The 24290-nt window shown below is 53.9% G+C and overlaps 1 protein-coding gene across 1 annotated transcript in view; it reads left to right on the top strand.

Annotated features, from left to right (window-relative positions):
• The window catches only part of Grin2a (glutamate ionotropic receptor NMDA type subunit 2A), a 330729-nt gene that overhangs the window by 279770 nt on the left and 26669 nt on the right, over window positions 1–24290 (top strand). Inside the window, exon 11 of the mRNA XM_078024622.1 lies at window positions 10421–10608. Within this exon, the coding sequence (XP_077880748.1) occupies window positions 10421–10608 (188 nt within the window). The remainder of the gene's footprint in view (window positions 1–10420; window positions 10609–24290) is intronic.

The following is a 24290-nucleotide window of genomic DNA, read 5'->3' as shown; positions in this document are numbered from 1 at the left end:
TTTCTGTCCTTGGAATTATTTCCTGTTAAATGCTAGTAAAACGATATGAAAGGATTTTTAAGGCTACCCATAAAAGCATTAAAATCAGAAAAACGGAGGGACAGGAGAGGTGGAATGAAGCGTGACCACCATTCTCAAACTCAAAAATGGAGAGAGAAGGAAAGGAAGAGGAACGGAGGAAACTGGAAGGAAATACATCAAAACGTGACGGAGAGAGTGCTAGGTGACTGGGTGATGGTTTTCCTGTTTTATATATGATTTCCCAGCCACACGAATATCCCTTATGTTAACATAAGTGTCTTCTGAGCATAATTCTTCATTTCTTTCTGCATCTCTTATATTTGTTGACATGTTTATACAGTTTACATAAGTTGGATCAGTGTTTGTGCAAATCTGTCCTTTGCTCTTTTCCATGAAATCTATACAATTCTGTGAGCTAATTTCCACAATTAACCACTAAGTGCTATTTTATTGAGTCTTAGGAATATTAATTAATATTAATTAATCATAGGAATAGTAATCAGCTTTGTGGTGCTTTGACTAGCTTTGAAGGGCACCACAAGAAGTAGCTCTTTTCCCAGAGCTTTCTGATACTGCTCTTGCAAGGAGGTTTGTGGAGAATTGACATTTTATGTCATGGGCAGACTTCTGCACCGTGAACAATGTTGTTTGCTCCGGTTGAAGGCATGCTTTCATCTGTGGACAACACAATTCTTTTAATTACTCATAGTTTGCTTTCTGCTTGGGCTGCTACATAATTCAGAGCCTAATTTGTGATTCTCCTTCAGCAGTTGTAGGAGCATACAGCCTGAAAGTGTTTACCGACTTCCCCTAAAGCCTCAGACACTGTTCCACCTCGGGATTTGTTTAACTCGAATTGCTTCATCCATATGTTTAAACCTCATTGTGTTCCATCTTGCGTAAGCTCCTGGGTTATTTGGGGAACTGAGGGAGGTATTTCTAGCTCCCAGGGAACACTCATTGGAAGTTGACCTAGGGCAGCTGCAGTTCTGAACAGTCTACCTGCCTTATCTCATCTAACTCTGATAACAACCCGTAGACGTGGCTATCGTAATTTCTATCTGCAATCAAGGAAAAAAGCATGAGGAGGTTAGACGGGGTCTTGGTCTGTCTTGTGCCATAACCCATGCTCTGGATCATCAGTATGACCTTCCTGGAGCACCACAATTAGACTCTTTCTAACGGCCCACGATCATACAAAAACTGGTGCTAATTTTTGTCCATATTTTAACTTTAAAATGTCTCTTTTTTCTCTTTGAGAGCTTTAATACTGTTTTAAAAGGGGCATTATTTCTCCTTCCCATGAGAAGAGGGATGGGAAAATGCATTCCTTATGTGGAGAACAGAGCCACAGACACAGAGTCCCTCCCGTGAGGACAGGGAAGGAGCGGGAGCTCTCCCAGCCTGAACCCTTGGTCTCACTTGGTCCTGACTCAGCCGCCCTGTCCCTGGTGTGGAGGAGCACACTGAGGCCCCGGGAGCTGCTCATCCCCTCGTCTCCGCATCTCAGCGCAGCCACGATGTGCTAGCCCTCTGCTTGTCCCGAGAAAGGATCGATTCCAAGAGGGTTGGGCCTGCTCGTTACAGGGTAGCAGGACCTGGAGCAGGAAAACCGGGTGCTCTTGACCACCCACGGCACAGATTGGGTGCGTCCTTTCTTCCCACGGTTGGAACCACCTGCAGGTCTCCGTGGGCCCAGGTGCCACAATGGCCACCTTGATGAAGCGTGGGCCTCGGTGTCCCTTTGCCACTTCCTGCCCCAGCAGCTGTGGGAACCTCCTGTGCCCTGGGCTAGCTTGGGCCACCAGGGCACCTAGCCCAGGCCGAGACACTGTTCACAGCTTGTGGCCAGTGTCTGGGCCAGCCTGGAGCAGCGGCCTCTCTGGCAGCCCAGCTCCTTCCCTTGGGGAGGAGGGCAGGGCTCAGGAGGGGCTCTCGGGCTCTGCACCTTAGACCTCCCGCTGTACAGATGGCCCGGGCAGCCACCGCAGCCGACCACGGCCAGCGGCTCACAACAGAAGTGAACTCTGGCAGGTTCTGGAGGCCAGAAGTCCAGACTCCAGGTGTCCCCGGGGCCATGCTCCCGCCAAGGACTCTGGGAAAGAAACCCTCCTGCCTTGTCCAGCCCCCGCTGGCCCCAGGTGCCCCTTGGCTTGTGGCCATCTCTCTCCGAGCTCCCTCTCCGAGGGTCTTCCTCCTCGCAGTATCTGTTCTTCTTCCCGGGATGCCGTCGTTGGGTACAGGGTGGATTCCAGTTCTCCTAAGCCTTGGTTCTTTTCATCTGCATGTATCCATGTCCACACAGACGTATAAGATTCTGTTCCAGGGGACGATGTCCACTCTGAAGTGTGGGGGGTGGGTTCTCAGTTAGCACCTTCCGAGGCCTCCCCACTCTGTGGGTCTGGTGCCTTCCCGTTCTCCTGGGCTGCTGGGAGGAACCCATAGTCGTCTGCACCACAGCTGGTTCAAACATTTTCCTCTTGCCCGAGTTTTGTTTTTGGTCAGGGGAGGGTTACCGGTTACATGGATGTGTGTTAAAATTTTCAAATGAATCCTCTGTGCCCCTCTGCAAGTAGTTCTCCAGGAACAAGAGCAAGAAGTAGAATTTCGAGGTCAAAATACTCATATTTTCTTAAATATTTTCTAGTCCACCGATGGATGGGTTTGCAACTCCCATTCAGAGTGCTGATGTCTGAGTGCATTTCTGGTGCCTCTTGGTGCAGAGCGTGGACTTTGGAGTGAACTGTGCCTGGCTTCGATCCTGGCTCAGGTTCCGGCCAGCTGTGTGGTCTTTGGCAAATTAAACAGTCTCTCTATTTCCCACGGCTGGGAAACCCCGTCTCCCTGGAGAATCAGACAAGATGACTCAGGAAAAGTGCCTGCATTCTGTCCGTCTGTCCGTCATACAATAGGGCTGGACCAACACCAGGGTTTTGACAGATATTGATTCTTTTCTCCTTCTCTTTCACTTCCTTGCTTGCTGGTCTTCAGGATTCGGCCCTGGGTCCTGGTGCATGACAACTCTGGCACATCAAGCCATTACGAGCAGCATTGGGGGGGGGGGCCTTCAAGGCTTAGCACGCTGGATTCGAATTCCCTGTCCATGAATGTCCAGCTGAACGACCCTGAGCAAGTTCATCGACCCCTCAGACTGCACTCTTCCCCTTCCTAGCCCCTTCTCCTTATGGTTCCTGCCCTTAGGGGTGTGCAGGGAAGGGGGAATGAAATGCTCAGGCAGAGAGCGCAGTGTCAGGAGGCAGTAAAAAAGTCTGAGCAGACTGCAGCAGGTGGTCAGCTCAGGTCTCCGCCCTGGAGAAATATAATCCAAGGAGCTCCATGGAGGATTCACATTCCAGAAGGATCCAGACTCCTCCTCGGTCAGAACAAGAGTGTGGCGTGAAGAAAGACGGGGTCTGCCTCGCGCCTATGGCTCACCCTCAGATTCTCGACGGTGACTTCGTCCAGCCAGCCATAGACAAGCCAGAGGCCATGCCCTCCTCCCAGCTCCCCTGACCTGGCTTCCTTCTCACCTTTGGACTTGCCCTAGGGAAGCCCGGGTGCATCTTGGGGTGCCTTGCCTGGGTGGGTGGCAGACGGGTCTGGAGTCACTCACTTGGTGGCACCAGAGATCTCGGCTTCAGCCTCCTTATCTAAAGTTCATGGGCAGGTTGCGTCATCCCTCTGCTCTCTGGACACCGTCAGCTGGGGTGCGATGTGAGGTGTGACGGAAACGAGGCAGAGAGTCGCTGTGTCGTCTCAGTGCTTCCCACGAGGTCAGCAGGCGGGGTGCAGCCCGGTGCCCTTGTCCTGGGCACGCCCCCACACCCCACCGACTCTCACCTCTTCCTGCCTCTGGACTCTTGCTGTGTGTCCACACCCTCCCGCCTTCCTCTCCCTCTCTGGGCCCTACTCTCTCTCCTTCTCCGTTTCGTCTCCTCCTCTGACGTCTTGTTCTCTCTCCTGGGTCTCTCTCCACCACGCCTTCCTGCCTCACCCCGTCCCGACCCATCTGGGCCTGTTCTGCCTCCTTCATGTCCTGCCCACTTCTTTCCTCTCCGTGTCTCTGTCCTACAAAATTGCTCAGGATCTTGTTTGAAAAACATCAACCATCATTTTCCCCCCAATCCGCAGTGAACATTGCTGTTGAAATCAGCAACACGAATTAAACCAGCAGCCGCTAAGAGCACACAGGGTGAAATTGGTTATTGACTAAAAATCCATAGACAACTCGAGTCTCCTTGGCTGATTTTCTGTCTCTGCCTGGTTTGGGCCCAGGAGAATCGGACTTGGTGGAAACTCAAGATGGCAGAAGTTATAAATCAGTAAAATGCCTTGTGATCCAAATGCTGATCAAGGAATCAAATCTTTATGGAATTTAAGCACGAGAAGAATTGATTCCAGTAAAAATACTTTTAAAAAATTGGGAACAATTTAACCAGGCGGTGCAAGACCTTGATCTGGGAATTCCGCTGGCTCAATGCAGGGAGCTCTTGGAAATGCCCCCTTTGTGGAAACTACTCAATGTTGGCGTGATTCTGCTTTCCAAGCTCCCACTCACAAACTCAGAGTCGGAATCTGATTGGAGGTCACTTTCTTCAAGGCGGCTTGAGAGCATACTGTGTGTGGCGGTAGATGAGTCTCTGTGCAGGTTGAGGGTCTCCCCACGTAGACAGTTTCCAAGGCTGTCGTGCCTCAGTGAGCCTTCCCCACGGTGATATCACCCTGAACTTCACCAGGATGCACAGCAGCAAAACACCTTGTGTTCATTTCAGTCCGTGCAACAGCCAGCCCTGCGGGAGAGGTACGGATGAGAAGACTGGAGACGAGAGCGGTCCTGTGGACGGGGCCTCGTTCACAGGGCTGGCACAGGTAGACCTGGACTCCCTGCCCGCTCCACAGTTGCCCAAGTGGGTTGGCTGGCCTGGATAATCTAGTTCTCTTCCTAGCAAGGCTTTGACATGACCTAAAAACAAATGCATTCAGTTATCATCAAAGAGATGTTTCATTTTCCACCACACTTGAGACTAGACCTCCACACCACACACACACACACACACACACACACACACACACTCACTCACACACTCACTCACACACACACACAATCGTGTGCACTCTGGTTTCATTAATTCTTCAGAACAAGTCAATGTCTTGTTAAAGGCTTCTTGAATGTTAATGAATGAATAATTAACTTTAACTATATAATTAGCCTTTAAATGTGCCGAGCCCCCCAGAGAGGATCTGGAAACACGCAGAAGGAGATGATGAGCTAAAACCGGAAACTTTTGATTAGGAAATGTCAGGCCTCTTGACAACACGAGTCCCTGTCCCTGAAGAGGCCGCGTCTTGACGCTGGGACCTGGTCTCCCCTGGGGCATGGAAACTCAGGTTTACCAACAGGCAGCCTTGGGCGTCCTCAGGCCAGGAGGGACTTGTGCCTGTTAAGTAACAAGGTCAGACACGCAGACTAAGGAAGCGGTAGCAGCTCTCCAGAGCTCCAGGTTCGGGCGGCAGGAGGCCACAAGACACCCCTCCTGGCTTTGCTTCTTTGCAAATTTCCAGACACGAGGTCTCATTTCCCCCTCTCACTCTGAATTATCGTCATCTCTAATCACGGGGCTTCCTTGAGGACCGCTGATGACAGAGGGTGACGGCCCACACAGCCTGTGTGATGTCTGCCGGGGACCCGGTGTCACGCAGCTCGGCATTCCTGTGGCTGCAGTGAGGCCCCTTCCCCTGAGTTGGGAAGTAGGGGCTCTTTTCTGTGTCCCTGAGGCTGGGCAAGAGGGTTGGCCTTGGGGGTGGCGGTGGAGACGCCGGTGCTGACTGCAGGGTGCCGGGTAGGAGCCCTGTCCCATCCCAGGCAGACCCTGGCCCTTGAGCCTCCTCCTGCCCAGTGGGAGGGACACTTACCTGGGAAGGCAGAAGAAGATGAAGAAGCAGGACACGTCCATCGAGAACAGAACTGGGCTCCCTCACCCGCCAGCTCCCCTGCCTTCCCAGGCTGCTGGGTTCTGAAGGCCGGTCCCTCCGGTGCTGGCCTTTGGTCTGGGTTTCTCTTAGCCCCGCCGCCAGTTACCACGCTGCTGCCTGGCATGTCACTGTGTCTCTGCCAGCCACAGCTCAAGTCCCCAACAGCTTTAGGTCCACATGGGGCTTCGGTTTCTGGTGGCCTTTCCCCGTCCCACCCTCTGCCTTCGACAAGAAACTCCAGCACTCATGCCCAGGGTCCCCTGGAGCCTGGGGTGGGGTGGGCCGGGGACAAGAGGGGGCACTGCGGAGGTAGCGCCAGACCCTCTGGGCTGTGCGTCTGTTGGGAGAGAAGCTGAGCCACCGCCGACTCCCGACTCCGCCCCTTGATGGACAGCTGCCACCTGCATCTGAACTTGCTGCGCAGTCCACACGGCTGCCGGATCTCTTCCACAAGTCCTGTGGGTGACATGACCTGGTCATCGTGTCACCTTTGTGGCTTTTGGCACCTGCTAAGTCCAATACTTGGAGGCTGTTGAGTGCTCTTGATGCTGAATGCCTCGGTTTCCCCGTCAGACAGTCGGGAGAGCACGCCCCCTGTGCACTTAGAAGGAATAAATAGAGTGACGTGATCCTGTGACGCGTTGGGGACTGGATCGATGACATCAGATACGTGAATCTGTGAGCCTTTGCCGTGAGCTCGGATTTGATTGGACACATGTGTGTGCCTTTCGAGCGCTGGTTGTGTCCCGCCGCGGCCCGCACACTTGACTTACATAACCTCACTCGGAGGGCCCACAGCCCTCTGAGGGCAGAGATTGTCAGCTTCGTTTTGCAGAAGGAAAACGGGCTCAGACGAGCAGCTGCCTTGAACCACGTCTCTGCCTTACAAAGCGCTCTTTCTAGAGCGTCAGCAGCTTTCAACTTTGCCTTTTTAACAACAGGAACAATTTTTTTCCAACTGGAAACAGATCAAAAGTAAACCTTTTGGGTCAAGAACAAGGAGGGGGACCTCGAGTCCTGCTCCTCCGCTGCCCCTGCCTGCCGTGGCCCCGGCCGTACCTGGCCATTTCTGTCAGAATCCAAATGAGTGAAATTCAGCAAAATTAAAAACCCAGTTTCTCAGCAGCACTCACCACATTTCAAAGGCTCGTTTTCCACTTTGGGGAGTGGAGATGCCGAGCCTTCCCATCAATGGCTCAGGCTCCAAGGGCCAGTGCTGTCCGGGAGGGCTTGGTTGGGCAGTTTGGAAATGTCCCCAATGAACTCCAAGCCGACTGAGAACTTTGCTCATAGGACAACTAGGAAAATGATACTATCTGCCCGGTGGGTGGGTTGAGGCCTCCGGAGGATGACATGTGCACTCCTTGCACCGTGGACAGTGGCCTTCTCCGTCAGAGGGCTGTTTTACACACACAAGTATCTGAGGCCACTGTGTCTAGACCCCAGCTCTCTAGAATCCTGGGTGAAAAGTGACACCCAGCTCACAGGACCCTGCAGTCTCATGGTGAACCTACCTTAGTTCTGACAGGGCCCCAGGACCACAGGGGTCAGGCCACAACGCAGGCCCCTCGGTGGCTCTCTGGGGCCACAGGCCTGACAGGATGTCCACCAGGTCAGCCCCGGTACCCGATGTGCAGTGGCCTTGGTCAAAATCGACTTGACTTTTACAGTTCATTGTCCTGCCTCTGGGTTGACAGGGACATGCTTTTGCAAACTTTTGTTCCTGAAGAAAATCTATTTTTTGTCTTTCTGCTCATCTGACTCTTTGTTGCTCAGCAGAATAAGATTCCTCATGAACTGCGGCTCTGAAGTGCAGAAATGTGTTTCTGCCCCAGGGTTGGCAGGTGGGCCTTCAGCGCGGTGCGGAGAGGTCATCCCGCGAATGCCACTGACGGCCTCCGTGTTTGAGTGTTCCCTGCACACGCGTGTGCGTGGTGTGTGGTGCGCGTGTGTGTGTTGACGCGGAGTTTTTGAGGACTCGAGATAAGAGGGTTTGCTGGGACTTGGACGTCTTCATGAAGCAGAGTTCTCGCAGCTCCACGGCAGCTTCATGTGTGAGCTCTTGACATCCCAAGCACCTGAGCCTCATCAGGAGGACAGAAACCGTCCATGACCTCAAGTCCTCAGGGTACAGGTGTCACCCAGAGCGTCTACAGATGGCCGCTAGAATCATAGAGCGCCTGCGCTGGACACGGATTTCAGCAGGACCCCCAGGGCCACCTCATGTCACGGACGAGGAACCAGCAGTCCAAAGGGAAGCAGTGGCTTCCCTGAGCCAGGCCGTCCCCCAAGCCTGGCCTGGACTCGGGTCCTTCCTACTGACCACGGGAGTGCTCCTGCCACAGCCCGACCGCCGTCGGCTCAGACGGATGCTGTCTGGAGCCGCTCTCCGTCCCACGGTCCCCGGTTTCCCTGTGGCTGGTGTCCGGAAAGGTGGCTTCCCTGTGGTTTTCCCGACCTGTGACCGTTACAAAGACGAGAGAGGTGCAGAGGAAGAAGGAGGCCGCCGGCCTTCCCACAGGGGGTCCCGGAAAGCACACTCCCCCCCTTTCCCAGACCTCTGCTCCTTCTTGGCTTCACTGTCTTACGGTTCCTTGTTAAAGAGAAAAAGTCAAGAAATGGAGAGTATGTCGGAGGCTGGGCAGCTCCGATTCCGTGTTCCTGCCTACCCTGGGGTGGAGACACCGGCTCTGTGTTCCGGGTGTCGCCCAGCCTTGCTGAGTGGCCTTGATACATGGACATCGTCCAGGTGGAGGCGCGGCCCTGCGTCTGACAAGGTCGGGTGAGGCCTGCTGTCAGGAAGGCTGGGCCTGAGGAGGGCAAGGCTTTGCACAGACATCTCTTCACTGTGGATGGGCCTTTATTTATTATCTATCTGTGGTGCTGAGGCTCCAACCCAGTGCCCCCACATGCTGGGCAAGCGCTCTGCCACTGAGCCAGCCCCGGCCGGGGTAGGCAGGACTTTTGAAGTAAAGGGATGCCCTCAATGTTGAGCTCTATGGTAACTTTAAAGCTAAACAAATGTCAAGACTATTGAGCACTTGATTGCATATGGGCCACAGACAGAGAGATGTTTAAAAAGAATAAAAAAACAAGTACTGTTTGTGGACCTGGATCTACACTGACTCTGTGTGACATGAGAAAAGAAAACCAGAAGAGTTTGAATGGGATCATCTGGTTTTAGGGGCTATAAACAAGGGTTGTCCCACTAGGGCCCACGGACAACCTCTTTGTAAACAGAGGCGCACTGGGGCCAGGTGGGCCCACCGGTCTGTGTTCTCTGTCCGCCGTGGGGTTGTGTCTTCCTTTCCTGAGGCTGCCGTAACAAAGTAGCTCAAGCCGATGCTCTCACACCAGAAGTCTACCTTCTCACGGTTCAGGAGGCCGCGAGTCCCAGGTGGGGTGTCGCGGGGCTGCACCCCTGTGTGGGGGCAGGAGCTGCTCCAGTTCCCTCTGGACCCTGGTGGCTCCTGGCTCGGGGCCACAGAGCTCTGGTCTTCCTGCAGCTGTCATGGCCAGGTTTTCTCTTGTTTGTAGAGACATCTGTCACACGGATGGGGGTCCCTCCTACCCCAGCATCTCCTCCTCTTCACTACTTACATCTGAGTGATCTTGTCTCCGCAAGGTCACATCTGGGGATCAGGGCTTCAACACCTGACTGTTTTCTGGAAGGAGGGGACACCCTATTACAGCCTCGCCAAGTCACTGCCGCTAACACAGCGAGAGCGTCAGGGTCCAAGCTGCCTATTAGATTGTCTCTACATTAACAGTGTGCCGACCCCTGTGTGGTGTGCGCGTGTGCGTGTGTGCATAAAAACCTTGGAAGACAGCCCAAAACTATGTCAGCAGAGGTCATCTTTGAGTTATAAAATCATGAGTTATGGAATTTTGCAACCTATTTACTTTGTTAATGGAAGAATTTTAATTTTAATTGTATTATTAGTACTTTTCTATATCATTTGGAGTTTTAAAATTCCTCTGTGGTGATTAATTTCTGTGACATCCTTCAAAGTAAGTATATTTATCTTGGGAGGAAAGGTTTCCATTCCTCTTTGGCCCCATCCCTTGCGGCTGCCAGAGTCTCCGGTCCTCGGTGGCTGGCTGTGCTGTGGTGCCAGTCTTTCTAAACAGGCCACCGCTCCCCCCGTGGGGAGGTGCGAAGGACCAACCCTTAGAAACCCGCCAACCTGCCTGTTTACTCACTGGGTACACAGACTCCTCGGGTCTTTATTTAGCTGCCTCTTGAAAGTTGGGGAGAGAAGGTTCTGGCTTTTATCTCTTCATTAAAAATAGATCCTTTTATGACGAGGGGATGGAACAGCGTGAGTCATCAGCTCCTGCCTGTGGGGTGCTGGCTCGGGCCTCGGGAGCGGGCCCTGGGAGGGTCCCGGCCACCCCATGACTGCCTGGTCTCTTGTCATTTCAGGAAGCTGGACGCTTTCATCTACGACGCCGCGGTCTTGAATTACAAGGCCGGGAGAGACGAGGGCTGCAAGCTGGTGACCATCGGGAGTGGGTACATCTTCGCCACCACTGGCTACGGCATCGCCCTCCAGAAGGGCTCGCCCTGGAAGAGGCAGATCGACCTGGCCCTGCTGCAGTTTGTGGGTGATGGTAAGACCCTGCAGGACCCCTCGCTCGGGGGACCTGAGACTTTCGCACTGGTTTCTGATCGACCTGGAAGTGGGTCTTGGGGCAAGGGGTCTGCTCACTAGGGGTATCTGTGAAGGGCCTCTCACGCCGTGCGTGCACCCAGGTGACTGGAGACCAATTCTAGGTAACTGTGTTTAAAAAGGGAAATCACTTTAAGGATGCACAAGCATCTCCCCGTGAATGAGCAAGGAGCTGAACAAACGTCGGGGCCTTGACAGGGAACCACAGGTCCTCTTCCTAGAGAGGTGCTTCTCAGTGGCACAGGGTCCTTTTTGTCCTCTGGGGGACACTTGGCAACATCTGCAGGTGTTTCCAGCGGCCAGGACTGGGGGATTGTTTGCTACTTGCTTCTAGCAGACCGAGGCCAGGGATCAAGGGAGCTGGCCAACTCTACAGACACCGCGTCCAGGCCCTTTCATGTCCACTTCAAAACAGAATCCTGTGACCTCACGTGTTGGCAGAGCTGGGACTGGATGCTGCTCTCAGACACATAGAACTGAGCTGCCTCCGTCCCAATTTCCAAATTCCAGAGGAAGGGTTCCCGTGATGTTTGGGTAAGGGACTCTCCAGAACCCAGCACTTGTACCAAGGGTGATTCGTGGTGAACTAACATGTGGCTCTCTCCGCATTGTCCCGTGGAGGAATGAGAAGAGGCAAGCTCCAGAGAAAGCCTGGTCCCAGGGGCTCTCTGTACGCCCGGTCCCTTCACTGCCCAACACACAAAAGCAACGGCAGCTCCAGCCCCCCAGGCTGCAGGCCACGGGAAGCGGGGCATTATGACCACGTGGCCCGGGGGGTGGCTGTCTGCAGAAGCTCTCCCTGCTCACCGCCTGGTGATCTCACCGCGTGGGCCAGGCCTGGCCTTGGAGTCCTGCCACGGGATCCATGATTCCTTCCTGAATCGCTAACACCAAGTCAGGAAAAGTCAAGTCGACAGGAGAGGGTCAGCACCAGAAATGTGCCCAGGAGCAGGGGGCTACGAAGGCTCAGGCAGAGGGCCGCAGCCCCCAAGGGCAGGGGCGGCTCTACCTGATCACAGAATGTGCTGTGCTGCCCGAAGTTGAGAGGAGACCTGCCAACCGCGCAGTCATCGTGACGTTGGACGGACAGAGGCCGGGCCACAGGAGGGCGTGGTCTGAACGGAGTGTGCGTTCCTCCTGGCTCTCCATCCCCTCTCTCTTCCCAGAGTTCAGCCCTGTTCTCCCCTGCGGCAGCATTCTAAATGGGTCTGTTTTACCCTCAAGCACAACAGTCCCGATCCTCGGGATCCCTGGAGGGCCTCCTTACCTTCCCAGTCCCTGGTCCTGTTCTCGTGGGTAACCCCGGCTCTGAGAAGCCTGCGTGTGGCCCTCGGGATGCAGGTCAAGTGGAGGATTCTTGCCTCGGGCTGGGCTGGGTGGGGCAGCTCTAGGCTCTGCCCCTGGCCTGTGGGTCCCCTGTGTGACCTCTGCCCCATGCGTGTTTATTCTGGGTCACACACTGACCCGGTGGTAGATACCGGCCGAAGCTCTTTTTTCGGCCATGTTGGAGGCTCAGAAGGAATGCTGAATGTCACCGCAGATTTCAACTCTCTGCGCTGTCACATTCACGCCTGCCAATCTCCTCCTTTCCAAAGCAAGTCCAGTGGCCACACCCAAAGTCCAGAGATTGGACGTCGAGTCTTATGGCAGGAAATTTGGACAAGGAGCGTGGACCTTGGAGGACACTGAGGATTTGGGTCCCGTTGCTCCACCGACTGCAGGGATGCCTGATGCCTGTGCTCAGGGTGACTTGTTCAGCAGACAGGAGTCTCGGCCCCAGCAGTAAGCACCCCAGAACCCCAAACAGAACAGGGAACTGATGAATGAAGGGTCAAGCACATGAATACACATATGGATGAGGGGTGGGGTCAGGATGTATTTCAATTGCCAGGAAGCTTTTAAATATGCCGAGTCCTAACTCCAGCCCTGTCCACTGCGGTTGACAGTCTCATGGCATCTATGGTCAACAGCGAGGCCATTTAGGGAGGAGCACAGGTCAATCACCACAGCTGATACTTTGCACGCGTCCCTTAGTCTTCACAAGAACCTTCCGAGGTCAGATGTGTTTCTCTTTCCCACTGTACAGAGGAGGACACTGCAGCATTGTGTTGGGGCCTGTGAGCTCCCTGGGTAGCACAGGGCAGTGGCTTTCTTCAGAGGCCTTATTCTGGAAGGCAGTCAATTAGGCAAAACTCTTGCTTCATTTAATTTTGTAAGATGTCTATCAAAGTTGACTAATTAGACCCTTGAGATTTATAGAACTCTTTAGGAAGGAGTAGTTTAGTGTCTCTTTGAACCAAATCTGTACTTGTCCCATTTATTAAAACTTCTATAAAAGAGATGGTCAACCTTTGCCTCAGTTTGCTCATTTTTGAATGGGTGAAGACATTGGTCCCTTTTATCAACTGTGTGAAAATGAAATGGGAGGATTTCTGTAGATAACTTAGCATAGCTCCTACAACCCAAAAGAGTTCAATAGCCATAAGCTGTCACCTTAATAGTCAGTGTTACTGTAATCACCATCACCACCACCACCACCATCACCACCATAATCACCACCATAATCACCACCATCATCACCATCAACATCACCACCATCATCACCATCACCACCATCACCACCACCACCACCATCACCATCACCACCACCACCACCACCACCACCACCACCACCATCACCACCACCACCACCATCACCACCATAATCACCACCACCATCACCACCATAATCACCACCACCATCTCTACCATCACCCCCATCACCACCACTACTACCATCACCACCACCATCACCACCACCACCATCACCACCACCATCAACACCATAATCACCACCATCACCATCACCACCATCACCATCACCACCATCACCATCACCACCATCACCACCATCACCACCACCATCACCACCATCATCACCATCACCACCATCACCACCATCACCACCACCACCACCATCACCACCACCATCATCACCATCACCACCATCACCACCACCATCACCACCATCACCATCACCATCATCACCATCACCACCATCACCACCACCATCTCTACCATCACCCCCATCACCACCACTACTACCATCACCACCACCATCACCACCACCACCATCACCACCACCATCAACACCATAATCACCACCACCACCACCATCACCACCATCACCATCACCATCACCACCACCATCTCTACCATCACCCCCATCACCACCAATACTACCATCACCACCACCACCATCACCACCACCACCACCACCATCACCGCCACCATCACCACCATCATCACCATCACCACCATCACCATCACCACCATCACTACCATCACCACATCACCACCACCATCACCACCATCACTACCATCACCACATCACCATCATCATCACCACCATCACCACTACCATCTCTAGCATCACCCCCATCACCACCACTACTACCATCACCACCATCACCACCACCACCACCACCACCATCACCACCATCACTACCATCACCACATCACCATCACCATCACCACCATCACTACCATCACCACATCACCATCACCATCACCACCATCACCACTACCATCTCTACCATCACCCCATCACCACCACTACTTACCATCACCATCATCACCACCATCATCACCACCATCACCACCATCACCATCATCACCACCATCATCTCCACCACTACCATCACCAGCACCACCACCAACATCAACACTGTCACCACCACCATTACCACCCACCACCACTACTACCACCACCACCACCATCAACATCGACACCATCACCACCATCACCATCACCATCATCATCACAATATCATCACCATCATCTTCACCACCATCAGCACCATCCTCCTTCTCACCCCGCATACCTCCTGCCCATCAGCACCATCACTGTCCCTGCACAACTCCTGCATTCAGCACAGCTTATTAAGTATTGCAGTGGCAATAACAGTGCCAGTCTGTACCAGGGGACCGCCTTCCTGGTGCTGAGCAGGAAGTGCCTTCATTGCCGCCTCTTACAGATGCTTACTTACAGAGCATCTTGGTTCCTGTCGATATTTTACGTCCTGCCTCATTGCTTTCCTGGTCATCCTGCCAGGGTTGGGAAATGTTCATCTTTCTAAAGCTTCATCCTCCGAGGCCATCTGGAGGCAAAGACAGGGCAGAGAAAATGACGTTGCTCTGGGGGGCGTCTTAAGATAATCTGCCCGGAAAGCCATGTCCAATTCTGAATGTCTCTCTAGGAGTAAATACATGAATTAACACAGCTGCATAAATATTTCACTTATCTTATGCAACTTCAGCAGGATTAATTATGCTCTAAAATTAGACCTGTAAAGAGCACGGTGCCAAGAAGTACCTAATTATTATTCATCCTTTAGAATGGAGTGTTTATCTCTTGTTATAGAGGAGCTTCAGTGGACGATTACGACTCTAATGAGTGTCAAAAGTATAAAAAAATTTTCCTAATGAGCTGTGTAAATATAACCTTTGAGTGAGTGTTTGGTTACTGGGGGAACCTCTTGCATGAAGCCTGCCAGGCATTTCCCTAGGAAAAAGGGCAGCTGATCCCGTGCCTGCAGGGCTGCACAGTCTCCGCAAGGCCTTGCCTGCCTCCCCTGTCTGGCTGCTGGGAGCTTTCAGGAATGCAGGGGAGCATCTTGGCATCTCTGGCTCTCAGTAGTCTAGAAACAGTGCTCACAGGTACTTTTTGGCAGCCACCAGCATCCGTTCCCAGCGTTGACTGAGAAACGCATTCCTTCCCAGGCACCGATGTCCCAAGAAGGGGATGTCAGTCTTTCCTCTTTCCTTCCAGGGACTGGCAGTTAGCTGGTGACGACATATAAACTTACGATAGAAGCACATTTATACCAACATAAGTATACGAATTCCTCTGTATAACCCAGGTAGAGGGACATCTGTGTGGCTGGACACACACATCCCTCGTTTCCTTAGTGCCCCGGGGAGCCAAGAGGGCCATTAAGCAGATATATGAGATGCACTCGGGTTTGTTCTCAAAACAGGAAATGAACAAACAGAATGAGTCATAAAGAAAAACCTAGGTAGTGAGATTAGACCAGAATAGAATGGATAGAGCTCCTGGGGCCTCCTCCAGCCACCTCGCTTTCTACTGAGTGCCTGAAGTCTCCCTGGCACCTGAGAGTTGACACTAGGGTGACCCAAGCCAGCCGGGACTTGAAAGGCCGCATTTCTGGCTTCAAAGTGGAGGTGGGCAGGTGATCTCCAGGGCACACCTGTCTCATGAGTTTGGGGATTTTTTAATGACTCTGAGACTCCAAGAGGCAGGAGGAAGATCATGGGGGTTGAAGCCTCCTGTGGGTAGGACCAGCAAGAAGCCATGGAGGGGAGCGAGACGGCACAGTTATTCAGAGTCTCTGCTCTGTGGTCCAGCGCCCGCCAAGTGCCCCACACTTGGTGTTGGGAGAGCCCAACTCCTCCTGTACCGTCTCTCTGCGTGGCTTTCCATCTCCATTTTGCAGAGTGGTACAATGAGGTTCACCTTGGTTGAGCCGCAGTGGAGTCTCATACACACCACCAACAGGAAGCATGGAGAACTTAAGATAAAGATTTCATTCCGTCGGTCTGGAGGAGCCCGAGAGCCTGCTTTTCCAAGCAGCTCCCCATGATGCTGCTGGTCTAGGGACAAGACTGTGGAGAGATGAAAAAGTTGAACAAGTTCATTGGATTCCAATTTTGACCATTTCCCATGATCCTTGCTGGCTGCAGGTGACTCTAAGTAAGAACCTTGGCACCCAGCTGCTCCTCTTCCTCTTTGTAGTCTGCTCATGTTTATGGTATGGATTTAGTTTTAAACTCAAAAAATACATGACTTTTCCCTGGTATCTAGGCTCAGTTCATTGAACAAATGGAACTGTACAGTCAATGATCATATTACTGTATCGTCATTAGATTTTAATAAGTTACTCACACGGTGTCTTCCATGAACATAACATCCCATTTAGTTATATCTGGAATATTTGAAAGACATGACACATATCTCTGTATCCATAGAGTAGCAAATTCAACCAAGTTTTCCAGGATTCTCCCAGCTTTAAAACCAGTCAGTGACCCCAGGTATGTTGTCTTTGAGCCTTGTGACGGCTATCCTACAGGAAGCATTGAAAGGTGCCACCTGAGTCATCTCAGGTGGACAGGTGCAGGGCTGCTCTGTTCCTTCTCCACTGTGACAGGACCAGCAGTGTTGGGGTCATCCAGATTGTTACTGCCTGGACGGACCACGGCTCTGCTCTGCCCCCACAAGGACCCTTTCTGTAGTTGGCTCTGGAGCTGAGGGGGGCCCCACCCAGGGGATGGTGCTCACGGAGCTCGGGTGGTGGAGCAACGCACAAACCCATCCCCTGACTCCCGGGGGCCGCTGCTGACATCCTCGGTCCGTATTCGTTGGCTGCTGCTCCCTGGAATGTGCAGGATGGCTTTTGACGGCCAGGGACCCCGTGCTGCCAGCTGGAGTGGGGAGTGAGTGCTGTCAGGAGCCCTTTGTGTCTCTGATGAGGATTTCCATCCCTTGTTCAGGGCTGCCGGGAGAGCCGCTGTGATCCTCAGCACGACCCGCTTCCAGCTTCCAGGCTTAATGTCTCGGGTGATCGAGTCTTGGGGCAGCCGGCAGGCCCCAGCTTGGTGATCGCCCCATCCTGGAGGCTGTCTCCTTAGGGCCGGCTTGGGAATGGTCTGGGGGTGAGCTGATGAAATTCCCGGCCCCTCCCCTCCCCTCTCAACTGCCTCACCTGAAATTCTAGCACGTGGATTTTTTCAGACAAGCCTAGAATCTTTGATGCCACCCCTTTAAAAATGGAATTTGTACTAATTAAAGTGGTAGTGATAACAGTAGGTAGATCAGTGGAGTTCACAGGGAGGGAGGAGGGGGGAAGGAGATGGATCAAATTCTGTTATGTCCATGTATGAATGAGGCACAGCAGACCCCAGTACTATATGGAATCGCAGTGCACCAATTAAAAAAGCACAAAACGTGAGTTCAACCTCTCCTAACCCCACCTCTCCTAACCCCACCTCTCCTAACCCCACCTCTCCTAACCCCACCTCTCCTGGCCCCACCTCCCCTGACCCCACCTCCCCTGACCCCACCTCTCCCACCTCCCCTGACCCCACCTCCCCTGACCCCACCTCCCCTGACCCCACCTCCCCTGACCCCACCTCCCCTGACCCCACCTCCCCTGACCCCACCTCCCCTGACCCCACCTCCCCTGACCCCACCTCCCCTGACGCCACCTCCCCTGACGCCACCTCCCCTGACGCCACCTCCCCTGACGCCACCTCCCCTGACCCCACCTCCCCTGACCCCACCTCCCCTGACCCCACCTCCCCTGACCCCACCTCCCCTGACGCCACCTCCCCTGACCCCACCTCCCCTGACGCCACCTCCCCTGACCCCACCTCCCCTGACCCCACCTCCCCTGACCCCACCTCCCCTGACCCCACCTCCCCTGACCCCACCTCCCCTGACCCCACCTCCCCTGACCCCACCTCCCCTGACCCCACCTCCCCTGACCCCACCTCTCCCACCTCTCCTGACCCCACCTCCCCTGACCCCACCTCTCCTGACCCCACCTCCCCTGACCCCACCTCCCCTGACCCCACCTCTCCTGACCCCACCTCTCCCACCTCTCCTGACCCCACCTCCCCTGACCCCACCTCCCCTGACCCCACCTCTCCTGACCCCACCTCTCCCACCTCTCCTGACCCCACCTCTCCTGACCCCACCTCTCCTGACCCCACCTCTCCTGACCCCACCTCTCCTGACCCCACCTCCCCTGACCCCACCTCCCCTGACCCCACCTCTCCTGACCCCACCTCTCCTGACCCCACCTCTCCCACCTCTCCTGACCCCACCTCCCCTGACCCCACCTCTCCTAACCCCACTTCTGAAGACCCCTGGGCTAGACGCCCTTCCTGTAAACTCCCTGAGCTCTGAGCTCCTGGCATCCTGAGGCATGTAGCAGAGCAAAAGATGCAGAAGGCCCACGAGGAGGCTCTCTCGGTCCCTAGCAGCGTGATCTTGGCCACATCAACTGCTCTTGATATCAATTTCCTATCTCTAAATCGGAGTTGTTTGCAGATTCATTGTAAAAACAAGGAAACTTGCCCAATCAATGAGAAATTAAAAGGGAAACTTAAAAATCCCTTGAGACAATTAAAAGTGCAAGTGTGACATGTCCAAAACCTAGAGGCTGCAGTCCAGGCAGTCCCTGGACGGAAGGGATGAATGCCCGCTTCGGAAAAGGAGAAGGACCTCCGAGAAACCAGCCCGCGGCCTGACCTGCATGAACATCTGTTGGTTTGCTCTGCCCGGGTCTCCTGGCCACTGGGGCTGCATTCTCCTGGCCCTGGGGTGCACGCTGTTCATGACCATTCTAGTTGCCCTCCCCCAAGACTCAGTGGGCCTGGCACACAGTAGGCACTCAGTTAAACTCACTCAGTGGCTGGATAATGAATAGACAGTTCGACGGAACTGCTGTGGGGAATTTGCAGGAGTGGTCTCGTCGGCTGGATGTCTTCCTGATGTCCAGGGTATTGTTTTCTTGAGGAAGGGACATCAGGTGCCTGTAGGGAGAGAGACACGAGGAGGCAATTGCTAGATGCTGTCCCATCTGACAGTCTTCCAGAACACCTGTACGCACCCTAAGGCAGAGACCAGTTCCTCCCTGTCGAGTTGATTACGGTTGTAGTCAAACAGCCCGTTTGATCCCATCTTTCCAACAGCCCTCTAGGATGGCTGGAAGTGGTGCTGTTTCCTTGGCTTTTAGAACTGAAGTGGACCATAGATTGCCACCAAGGCCACTCACAGGGAAGTTGATGCCCAGAGAGGGTGGACATGACCTCACCCAGGTTGACAGTGAAGTGCGGCAGTGTTGGGGCTAAACCCAGACTTCCTGCCTCCTGGACCAAGAGTGTGTCGGAGAGCACTGAAGGGCCTTGGGACATCGCTGCCCTGCTCCTCTAGGGAAGACTTGCCCCCTGGGGCAGGAGCAAGGGGCCGGAGGACAGACACAGGGACTCGGTCCAAATCATGAAACCTCCCGTAGAATGAGCGCTGCGGTCTAGGGTGGCTCTCCTTCCCCAGATCAGAGCGGAGGAGGGCAGGAGAGTCGGCGAGGACCGAGGACATGGCCTTGCTCAGCTCAGGCACGACCTGAGGGGCCACAGGCACAGTGCACATGCAGGACATCCTCAGGGTGCACACATGCTGGGTTTGCTTATTTATTGGGACAAACCGACCCTGCTCAGGTCATCATGCCATCCTGCCACTCTGCCAACCGAGCCCAGCCCGGTCCCTTCCCCAAGGAGGCACCATCTCTGATTTCTGTGTCCTTCACTGATGTCATTAGCATGACAGAGGCCAACTTGAGCCGTGTCTGCAGCTGCACTTCAGGCAGATCTCCTGTCAAAGGAGCTTGAACCCCCGCTGTGCTGGGGGCTGAAGTGACCCCTGTGGTCCCCCAGAGGCTAAGCACTTGAGGTTTACTTCTCTCTCCCTCCCTCTCTCTCTCTCTCTCTCTCTCTCTCTCTCTCTCTCTCTCTCTCTCCATGCATGAACATATTCCATATATCTCATCAACCAACTCTTGTTTTCCAGACTCTAACTGGAGACAGGCATCTCACTAAGTGTCAATCACGTAAGCCTGACTCACGGCTACTCCATTTCTGCAAGTTCAAAGCTGGCTTCTGGGTTGTAGGATTTGGTCTCTTTAATTGTGATCCTGGTAGAGAGTATAACCCTGGCCAGGGGTTATACCTGTGGAGCCAGCAGTTAGGGGCCTGAGGAAGAAATGTGTGCTTCACCCTGCTGGGTTGTAATGAAGGAGAAAATGGTTTCCTCAGGTTAGCAAACACCCGGGGCCATGTCTAGCCACAGCCTGCATTTTGTGGGGGGAGTTGGGAGATTGAACCCAGGGACACTTAACCACTGAGCCACATCCCCAGTCCTTTCTTTATATTTTATTTAGAAACAGGGTCTCACTGCGTTGCTTAGGGCCTTGCTAAGTTGCTGAGGCTGGCTTTGAACTCGTGATCCTCCTGCCTCAGCCTCCCGAGCCTCTGGGATGACAGGCTCCACCCGCCTGTGACCCACAGCCTGTTTTTGAAAGTGAAGTGGTATTGAAAGCCAGGCCGACATTCCTTCAGACATCGTGCCCTGCCCCGTGGCAGCCTAGCTGAGCAGTCCCGACAGAGGGGACAGGGTTTCCTCGAGGGCCCTGTACAGAGGAGGCTGATGACACTTGATCTGGACTCTCTGGGAAACACAGAAGGGCTGAGGGGACTGAAAGCCAGCGTCCTCCCCGTTCTCCTGGGAGAAGACAGAGGGGGGGCAGGAGGGGAGGAAGGAGGGCCAGAGAGAGAGGAGGGGAGGAGAGGAATGAGAGGAGGCAGAAGATGATGGAGGACAGACAAGAAGGCAGCACCAGGAAGGAAGGAGAGAGGAGGAGTGGGGGGTCTGCCGGGCTCAGGCCGCAGCCAGCCTGGGCGGCATCCCTGAGCAGTGGAGCACGCTGCAGAGGAGGCCTAGAGGATCTCGAGGGTCCAACCCGGCCCCAGGGTGGTGCAAGGCACAGGCCCTGCTGACTGGCCCTGCCAGCAGCCTTTCCTGACCTCAGTCCCTGTGTCCTCCGATGACTCGGCCGCACCCCATCGCAACAGCAACCTCCGAGCACTTAAAGAGAGAAATGCAGAATAAGGACAGGGCGGGCTTGGGGAAGAGGAGGCACAGAGACGCGGAGCCTTCTTTGAGGGGTGTCTCCAGTTCTTCAAATGAACGTACTTTCCAGCCACCATCGTCTTTATTTTTAATAGATATTTATGATGACGATCATGCTTCCGGAGGGCTAGCCGTGTATTATGAAACCACCGGAGTCTTTATGTGCATTAATCCTGTTTAGTCCCACACTGACTAAGTGGATGAGGAGCGTCCCTGTTTATCCCTGTTTACAGATGAGGAAACTGAGGCATAGGCAGGTTCAGAGAGGTGTGCAGGATCACCGGGCTCTGGGATCGGTGCCTGTGCTGGAGGGCCCGGATCTTTCTTTCAACACCAGGCAGATTGGCAGCTCCATTAGCCTTGATGCCCATGTAGGCCTCCCGTAAAGGCAGCCGCTCTCATCTGGGTAAGGGCCAAGCTGTGGTTTAAATGCAGATCCGCCAGACCCCAGATTGCAGGCTCCTTCCCCTCTTACTGATGGAGCAGTATGGGCTGTGGGTGACAACTTGGTGACAGAGGCTCAGGGTGGGAGAGAAAGTGGCCTGCACTGTGTTTCCATGTCCATATGAAGGAGACTTGTCCAGGCCTCGGGCCCCAGCGCCGTGGGAAGAGACCCAGCCTAATTCCTGAGATCATTCAACCCTGGCAGTTTGGGGAACACGCAGGACCCAGAAGCAAGAGATGAGCAGGAATGGACAAGGACAGAGTGTGATTAGGGAGGCCAGATGCTCGGCTGCGACACAGGGCTGCAGAGACCCGTCTTGGTCCTGGAACTGCTGCTTCCCACAGAGCTCCCGGCGCTGCCTGGCCCCCAGCGTTCCACCGAGGGATTGAAGTCACACGGAGACTTCAAAGGCAGAAGTCACAGTTGGGTGAGGGAAGCTCCTCGGTAGACCAAGTCACCAAGGACTGGTGCCAGCCGCAAAGCCCCCGGACTCACGGGTCCACGTTTTCATCCATTCCCCCTCTGCTCATTCGTGCAACAGAGAATAACCGTGCATTGAAGGTCTCGGGGCTGGGATGTCCCCGTGATGCCACGTCCCTGCTGTCTGGCCTTCCTTGCTCAGACGCTCTGAAGTTTGTATGTGCAGTGCCATCACCTGGGGAGTCTGTGAGAATCCACCTGACTTCCACCCCTCCTCCCCTTCCTGGGGCACTTTGTCCCGTCCTCTCTGGGTGATTCTAACCCACCCTAAGGTTTAAGAGTCAGTCTTGAGAAGAACAGCATTTTGCATTTAGAGACGTCTGATTCTCTGGTAGATACAAGTGTCAGCAGCCGGCAGCCCACTCTGTGGAACCATGGTTTTGGATCTTTGCTCCCCGTTTGGTACATGGTCTTCTCTTGGGGCTCCTCACTGGATTTACACAGAGACCTTGGTGATCCTGAAACCTGGAGCAACGAAGGGTCTAGAACTTGTCAGCATCAGCCCCTGCGGCAGCCGTAATAGGGAGCAGGTGACATTGGTAGAGCAGGAGAAGTCCACAGACCCAAGTGTCAGGCTTCCTCATCAGCAAGGATCAGAGCAGACACAGAGTTCCTGACTGCTCCAAGGATTTCACTTCCTTTTGTGGAGCCTAACAGTGAGAAAGAGGAGCAGGCAGGATTGAGAGCCCCCCCTCTGGACAGGGACTGAGCCAGGCCTTCTGTTGATTAAATCGGACCTGGAGCTGGGTTTGACACCATGGCCCTCCAATTCCTTGCACGTGAGGATGGCCCCCTGGGGACCCAGGATCTGTGAGGCTCAGGATCAACATGACAATGGACTGAGCCATTTTTCACATGGGTTTCTTTATTGCTCGGGGCGGCTGGCTTTCCCACACCCAGACCTCATCTATGCCCCCAAACATCAGCTTTCTTGGTGCAAGCTCAAGGGGCTGGTGATCAATGGCTTTGTCACGCCCCAGCCACTGAGTCATCTTGACCTTCCTCCAACCCAAAAAACTGTCGGGGCAAACGGTTCATTCAGAAAAGCCATGTTTTTCCAAAGGAAACGTGTCAGTTCTAAGCATAGATCAGCAATAAAGGGCCTAACTGCCTCTTCATTGTCCTGTGACCAATTGGAACCACAAAAATCAGACTGTTTATCTCCCTCCTGGTTTAACCAGAGACGTGTTCAGAATCATAATGGAACAGTAGTGACTTAAGAGACAGATAAAATCCATGAATGTCCTGGAGGGCCATCGACTCTCCCTTGGTGCTGCTGGAGCTCTGAGGGTTTTCACTGGCGGAAGTTCCCGACCCATCTCCCAACAGGCCCCTTGAGCTGCGGGCTCAGTGCCGTCTGACACCAGGACTCAGCAAGGTCAGCGGTGCCAGTCCTGAGCCTGGCAAGCAGCCACTTCAGCCAGAGAAAGTCAGATGTCAGGAGAACACCTTCAAAGAGGAAAGAAGTCGGAACGAATGGCTTGCCTGTAAGTCAGCGGTACCGCACGTCCCAGGCAAGGTCCTGGGGTAGGCAGATGGTGGCCCAATCCCTCCCACTCTGTGTCATGCCGACACTTTCATCTGGAAAGGCGCGATCCCGTATGTGAAAAGAATACATGAAAACTCACCCCATCATGATCTCAGTCATGTCTAGTTTTGTGAGCTCTGAACATTCTTTCACAGTTGTTTTGCTCACATGGTCACTTACCAGTTTGGGAATATGCCTGGGAATGGAACCAATGTGTCACACAGTGTGCACACACTCAGATTGACAGAGTCACAACCAGTTTCCAAAAGGGGTGCAGCCAGTTGGCTCCCCCCATGGTGCCTGTGGCTCCCCCTGTTTCTCCTTCCTGCCTTAGAAGGAGTCTAGGCTCTGAAATCCAGGGCGCTCGTCCGCGGGGTGCGGCGGGATGTGGGATGATCCCCCACAGTAGCTGATCATCAGGTC

The sequence above is a fragment of the Ictidomys tridecemlineatus genome, chromosome 10 (assembly GCF_052094955.1).
Source record: "Ictidomys tridecemlineatus isolate mIctTri1 chromosome 10, mIctTri1.hap1, whole genome shotgun sequence".
NCBI lineage: Eukaryota > Metazoa > Chordata > Mammalia > Rodentia > Sciuridae > Ictidomys > Ictidomys tridecemlineatus.
This window is presented reverse-complemented; position numbering and strand designations above follow the sequence as displayed.